Below are 7,404 nucleotides of genomic sequence, written 5' to 3'. Positions count from 1 at the left end.
TTGAAATGAAATTCATTGGAGATTCATTAAAAAGGGAAGTGCCCAAATGTGCGTCTTGGGTACAAAAGTATAAGCTATATAGTATATACTAATTAAGATTTGGATGTTGCCTTGCATGAGATATTTGTTACTAATCATAGCCTTCTACAAGAAGTGAATAAGAAAGTATTTCAAGGAATTGCCCCTCTTAGCCAACCCACCACATGCAAAAGAAAAAAAATACTATAATATCTTTGTTTAAAAAAATGAAGCTATTGGAGCAGAATACATGTATTCCAGTATTCCCAGTATTCCAGTTCGATCTAACCTGCAGAGTTGCGAGGTGGTGCTTTACCAATAAGCACTGCTTCGCCATTTGCAGCAAGTTCCTCCAAGCGTTTCCAAGTGGCTTCACGCCCTGCCATGACTTCACTTTTCTTTGACTCTTCTTCCTCAAACTTTTGTAAACATTCTTTGGATAGATCGGCATCAACATCATTAAAAATCTTCCGCACATTTAAGGTCAAACCATGGACAGCTTGGTTCCAATGACTTCTAGCATTTCTCTCCAATGCAGGGAAGATGATGGGCATTATCACTTTTCGGTTTTGTTTGATCAAGTTCATGATGTGATCATTGTTCCACAAGAACAAGGCTCTTTCTGCCACCTGAGGGAAAAAAAAAGATACATGTTTGTAGACTTTTTTTGTGTGGTGGGGGAATAGAATATTGCAACTGCAACTCTACCAATTCAGGTTAAGACAAAGGACAAGAATTAGGAGCAGTAATTTATGCGTTTATGGTGTGGTTTCTTCAATTAAAATTAGAGTGAAACCTAAGTAACCTGCATATTAAAGGTCAGTATTAACAAACAGCGTTTGTTACCAAAGCAAACTCTAATTTTGATTGGAGATCATCACCATAAAGCACCTTAAGTACAACATCTAAGTTTTGTCCTTAGACAAAATGACAAATAAAACTATTCATTGTTCAGTTTTGAAGACTCAAATTTGGTGCTTTCACATGACAGTATATCATTCAATGCATTTATAATAATAATTTAGCAGCATTGCATGAGCAATTGAAACATCCTGCAGTGCAATTATTGTGTCAACAAACTCATGCAAATTGCAGTAGATAATGTAACAGCAATTCAAAAAATCCACTAGAATAAAAAATATTGTGAGAAGGCTATGTTGCATTTCCCATTCATGCAAACACTTCTAAAATGAAATGAGCACCATCTACAAGTCTAAACATTTTACACACACTTTCTTTTTCATTTACTAGGTTTACAGTGAGGGTGGGGTGCAGGGAAGGATGGGTCCCTTTCCCATTAAGTAAAATTGTATTTAATTTCTCTGAGAAAATGCCTGAAGACATGGTTAATCCAGTCAAAGAGTGAAATAGAAGCTCCAAAAATTCAACTTGCCGGATGATAGTTGTCAATTATCATCGTCATAGTGTTAAGCAGAGTGAGATTTAATATTGTAAGGCCCATTTAATCAGAATTAATTCATCTTGTTGACATCCCACTGCCCACATGTTGAGCACTACATAATAATCACTGCAAAATTATAAGAGTCTAAATTTGATATAGGAAAGTCATATCAGATACATACCATTACCAGTGGATTTCAACTTAAATTTTAAGAGGAGAATTAATATCAATGTACAAGTGCCAACTTATAACCACTGACTTTGATGTTGCCCAACAGTACTGTTATTAATTGCATCTATTCACATCACATGGTCTTTTAAATTGTAGGCTGCACTATTGCAAATTACTAGGTGAATGTTGCATGTTGGAATGGTCACTAACACGAGTAACCTAATAAGAACCTTGGCAAAAGCACACCACAAAAGCTAGCAGTTAAAAGAGTCCAAGGCGTTGTGTGGGATTCAAGTCCCATACCTTGCAAATGGATCACAAATCCTAATATCCCACAACAGTCAGTAGCCCTGACACCCAACAGGCTAGTGGTGCACTAGCCCTTTGCCTAGTCTTGGGCAAACACTGATGCTAGAAAGCTTTGATATCAATTGTAAGAACCATGTGAGAACCACACTACAAAAGCTAGCAGTTATAGTTGGAAAACACAAGACTTATAAACCCCACACCTAAAATCTCATGCTTCGAATGTAAGACTCATTTGAGTCATTTCCCATACCTTGCAATTGGATCCTAACATCAGATAACCATAAAAACTCCCTCCCGATATATGACTATTTAATTTTAAAGCCCAAGTCATTGGAAAACATAGATTTGAATGATTCCCATGTTTTAAGAAAAAGGATTTAAGTTTCTTTATTTTGAACATTGTTGTTATGTTACTTCAAAACCATAAAACAAAATATGCATTAAGCTATAGGATGATGCAAAAATGTTAGTCCCTTTCTTGTAAACAACTTATCAACTAGAGGAAATGAATTGAGACATAGGATTCAGTAATCAGTATGAACGAAGTTGCCAGAGAGAATTAGTTTGAAAGTCAGGTGTATTTCCCTCATGAAATAAGAGGAGAAACAGAAAAGGAGCCAGAGAAAAGTATCGAAGAATTCATACCTGAAAATGAGGGCTATTCAAACAACGTGCAATGCGACGAAATAATGGCACCATACAGCGCTGGAATTCTGGGGGTTGAGTTGCTTCTAAGACTTCTTCCAACTCACTCAGGAACATAACCTCCTTAGGACTATTTGTTATAGGCCAGTACTTCAATAATCCCCTAATAATTGTATCAGCAAGCTTGCAGTCTTTCTCCACAAATTGGGTAATGCAATAAGACAACTGCTGATGATACATTGCTAAGCACTTTGGCTTGTGCAATGGAATCAGTATACGAACAAGAAACAGTTTATGCTCTTCCTTCAATGGCAGTGCAAAACCATTAATGATGCTCCCAAGAATCTCCAAGAACTCAGCAATCCCATTGTGCTTCTCAGTCTCAAATATAAAATTAAAGAACACATTATTGATGGCCTTCCTGATGAAAGGGCGATGTGCCATGAATTTGCCATAGATGCGGTGCAGCGTCATCTTCAAGTACTCACGCTCCCTCGGATCCTCAGAGTCAAACAAATCCAGCAGCTTCAAAATGAAGGACTGGTCAATGTATCTCTTGGCCAGCTTCGCATCCAGCTCAGGAGATGCCACGAACCTCAGAAAAAGCTCATACACAATCTGCAAATGAGGCCAAGCAGGATCCATCGAAGGCTCCTCATCCTCCACGTCAACGCCATCAACAATCTTATTCTCGCGTGGCTGAGGACTGAGTGTCCTGAATATATTTGCAGACACCATTTTCACAACCTCCTGCATCATATTCTCCACGAACTTAGCATTTGCAGAAGTCACATAATCCAAGAGCTCCACCAACGTCTGTCTCTTAATCTCCTTCTCCTTGATGTGCTTGGCGGGGTCAGTGAAGTCAAACACCACACAACACATCCTAAGTTTCTTGATGAACAAAGTTGGCTTCTCAGAAGAGGGAACATCTCTGAACGCAGGCAATGCCTCATAGGAACCAAAATTCCCATTATTGGGGTTGTTGTGAATGTTGTTCTCATTCACAGCCAACGGTAACGGAACTCTGTTACCATGATTCGGTCCCGCAGAGGAAGAATTCCCGGGTTTGGTGCCACCTGGGGTAACACTAACAGACTCACTGCTCTTCGAAGAAGTGGTGACACCATGATGTGTCCTTCCACTTCCACCGTGTTCGGAACCTTTCGATGACTTTCGAGGGAGTTTACTGAATATCTGTTTGAACATAATTCATCAAACAAACACGGAACAACCCTTTACCCCTTTTCTTCTAATCTGAAAAGTAAAAAATAGAACAATAAAATTAAAAAAAGATCCCTAAAACCTTGTTAACTTCACAATCTCAACACGACAATAAGAATCACGCAACTGGAACGAGAACCAACCAGACACAAATGTTGTTGTCTTGTGCACTTGTCCGATGATTGATACGATGTTGTTGTTGTTTGTGCACTTGTCGGAATAAATGAGAAAGAAGATACCCTTTTACTTATCTGGGTAGAAGAAGAAAACCCAGTTTCGTGATTCTACCCATTGTGATGATGGAGCAAACAAAATTCGATTTTGATGCCGAAAACCTTTTCACCTCTGCGATCAGAAACAGTGATGGAGGAAACAGAGATCAGCGTCAACGATGATCAGAAAACAGAGTGTTTCAGAATTCTTCGGAATTCAAATATTAATCGGAGACACAATCTTCTTCTTCTTCTTCGCCGTTGTTGGGCTTGAAAAGCGAGAGCGAGACGAAGAATGTTCTGCAGATTTCCCTTTTTTGGTTTATTTTTAATGTTTTTTTAGCGAATATATATATATATACATATATATATATATATATATATATATATATATATATATTCGGTTTAACTTAAAAAATAAATAAACGAGAATTTCAACTTCGAAGCATCTGACCATCTGTGTTCTGTAGATAACATAAAATTAAAATAATTGGGAAATAAAGAAAAAGTCGGATGAAGCACATGCGCGGCAAGCATATACCGACTGCGAATTAATAATCACGAGAAAACGAAAGAAAGAAAGAAAATAGTAATAATTATAGAATTTAATTAGAATATAGTTAGAGCAAATTCAATGAAATTAAAACTAAATTAAGATCTCCAAGATTTTTTTTTTAAACTCAAAATCGAATTCTACCATTAAAGTTAAAATTAAAGTGTTCTTACATGTTACTAATCAAATAGAATAATTATACATGAACAGTAACATCTAGGTGGCAACTAAGAAAAGAAAAAGAGAGAAGTGCAGGCTGGTAGATGATATGTAATGTAATACGAAATATGTGATAGAGAAAAATAATAAGTATTAATGATAAAATATGTTTTTTTTTGTTATAGATGTAATAAATTATATAATACTAATATATCTTTTATGTTTAAGTGATTGATAATATCAATGTTAAAATAGTGCCACTCATTCATAGTATGAATGTTTTATCAATTTATTAATTTTTATAATAATTACTTCTAAAAGTAATATTTAATAAATTTAACATAAAAAAATTATTTATAATTGTGATGAATAACTTTAAAATTTCGTATAACATGTATTTCATAAATTTTATATTTATTGATTAAATTATTAAATGTGAGTTATATGTATTGTTTATTTATAATACATTGGAGAAAAAATATTAAAAATATAGTATGAAATGTGATTTAATTATAATGTATTAACATTGTTAAAGATCTTTAGGTAGATTATCGTGTATCACTTTTATCATGATTATTCTAAGAATATAATAAAAATAAATTGATAATGTAAATAATTATATCTTTATCTAAATATAATTATCAAATATAGGCATTAAATGATAAAATAGGTACCAGTAGATATAGTCACCAACGATAAACACGACAATTAATATTATTTGCATATACTTAGAGTAAATCATAAATATGTTAAAATATTAATAATTATTTTTTTTCATTATCAACTTAAATTACTTGTTTTACTTTTTTTAAAGAGCTCAATCATGATCTTTATACCAAAGGAGTATTTACTTAAGGAGTATTTTCAGTTTTATTGATGAAAAAAAACATATTGAAAGAGGAGATTTTACTAAAAATAATCAACAATTTTTTTTATAGAGACAATCAAGAAAATTAGGTAATTATTGCGTACTAAGCATAGTTAAAAAAAATACTAAGAGGATGTTTGGTACATTTGTTTTAGTTTTGTAGGAATCTAAAGTTGACAAAAATTTTGTTTCATATTTTGTTTATTATTTAAAAACCACATTTTCAAGAAATGTTGTTTCTCAATAATATTTTTACCATTATCTTCCGCATAATTCTTTTTTTTATAGGAAGTAAGAATCTAACTTTTCTTATTTAGTATAAAAGTTTTAATTCGGTAGAAATATTAGTACTTTTTTCTGTGAAAACAATTTATCCATTATCAAAAGTCACGAGACAGTAATTTTTAAAAATTAATTCCTTTTATTATCATAAAACATGTAAAAATATTTATAATAATGTTACAACGAATAAAACATATTTTAATAATTTTTAGAAATCATGATTTTCTTTAACATGAAAATTCTCCTTTTAACAAATACCCCTAAAAATAAAGTTATTTTAAAATTCATATTTAAAGTTTATTAAAAAAAATGTATTTAAATTAACATTTAATTAATTCACAGTTTAATAATATTTATGTAAAAACTAAGCTCACCTCAAGGTAATAATTTAGGGTAATGGTTATTAAAATCATTACAATTATAATAAAATAAATGTTAAGTAACTAATATTTTAAATGTGTTAACTAAAAAATAAAGGTGAAAAAGTCTTTAATCAGCGGCTTCAAAACCCTTAATAATAAAAGAAAAGACATTTGAGGAAGCAAACACGGTTTTGTTGTCTGGGTTGTGGTGGTAGTTGTTTGTTGACCAAGGAATTTTGTGTTTTTAATTATGATGACAAATTGAATTGATAATTCAGAACTAGTCAAGTCTGTACAATTACAATGTGTGATTTTCGACCAATTTGAAGTCTGCACAACACCAGAACATGTCAAATGCCCAAACGACATCGTAAACCTTTCATTACCATCAATGATTAATTTTTTCGGAAAACTTGTTTGAGAACACAACACAACACTATTTGACAGCAAAAAAATTCACCCGTCTTTTAAAGATTTTCACTTTTTAGTTTAAATTATCATAGATAAGATAGTTAAGGGTTAGACTTTGTACATAGGTTATTCGTAAGCTTTTGTCCCCGAACATATCAATTTCACCGTTACCGTGAACTTTTCTTCATTAATGATCCTAATCATTATGTTATGTATAAATTATTCCATCAGCTTTATCAGTAACTTTAAAGATGATATTTTATTTTATTTATAATGTTATAAAATCGAGAAAATATTATTTATTTACGTTTAACTTTAATATATTGCTTTTATCTCTCTACTTTATAAAATATCCACCTCTTTGTGTAAGTTATATAAACTACTTTATCTGCCTTACAATATCATTATTTAAAAAACATTTCATTTTATCTACTAAGGAAATATTAAATACTAAATAACTAATAAATATTCTTTTTAATTTTAATCTTATAGTCATAGATTAATATTTTTATTAATAAAAATGGAATACATTAATAAAATAGAAAAAAAGTAGCTTGACAAAATTATGTTATATCTTTTTCAAAATTAAAGACAAATAACAACTTTCTTCTTTTAATCTCTGCCGCCAAAACATAAATATTTAGTATTTTAAAATCAAGATAGAATTTTTATGTGTGTTTAAAATAATAATTATCTAATATTTAATATACAAATTTAAAAAATCATTAAATACCCTTAATTTCACATAATCATAAATATATTTGACAAATAAAGTTTTATTCTATTAA

The 7,404-nt window shown here is 31.6% G+C and overlaps 1 protein-coding gene across 2 annotated transcripts; it reads right to left on the bottom strand.

Annotated features, from left to right (window-relative positions):
* Window positions 1-4,337, bottom strand: LOC100797758 (serine/threonine protein phosphatase 2A 57 kDa regulatory subunit B' theta isoform). 2 transcript variants are annotated; one of them, XM_003551845.5, is made up of 3 exons: window positions 3,913-4,337; window positions 2,546-3,802; window positions 1-647 (listed from the first exon to the last, which is right to left on the bottom strand). In XM_003551845.5, the coding sequence occupies exons 2-3, from the start codon at window positions 3,752-3,754 to the stop codon at window positions 303-305; spliced, it is 1,554 nt and encodes a 517-aa protein (XP_003551893.1). In that variant the 5' UTR covers window positions 3,755-3,802; window positions 3,913-4,337; the 3' UTR covers window positions 1-302. The 2 variants fall into 2 exon arrangements, with proteins under 2 accessions (XP_003551893.1, XP_006601907.1); XM_006601844.4 differs by having other exon boundaries at window positions 3,897-4,323.
* Window positions 4,338-7,404: the final 3,067 nt, after the last annotated feature.

Source organism: Glycine max, chromosome 18, assembly GCF_000004515.6.
Source record: "Glycine max cultivar Williams 82 chromosome 18, Glycine_max_v4.0, whole genome shotgun sequence".
Taxonomy (NCBI): domain Eukaryota; kingdom Viridiplantae; phylum Streptophyta; class Magnoliopsida; order Fabales; family Fabaceae; genus Glycine; species Glycine max.
This window is presented reverse-complemented; position numbering and strand designations above follow the sequence as displayed.

Coding starts and splice junctions, on each gene's coding strand:
- LOC100797758 (XM_003551845.5), bottom strand. CDS start 3,754: ATGTTCAAACAGATATTCAGTAAACTCCCTCGAAAGTCATCGAAAGGT. Junction 648..2,545: donor TGAATAGCCCTCATTTTCAG/GTATGAATTCTT, acceptor TTTTTCCCTCAG/GTGGCAGAAAGAGCCTTGTT.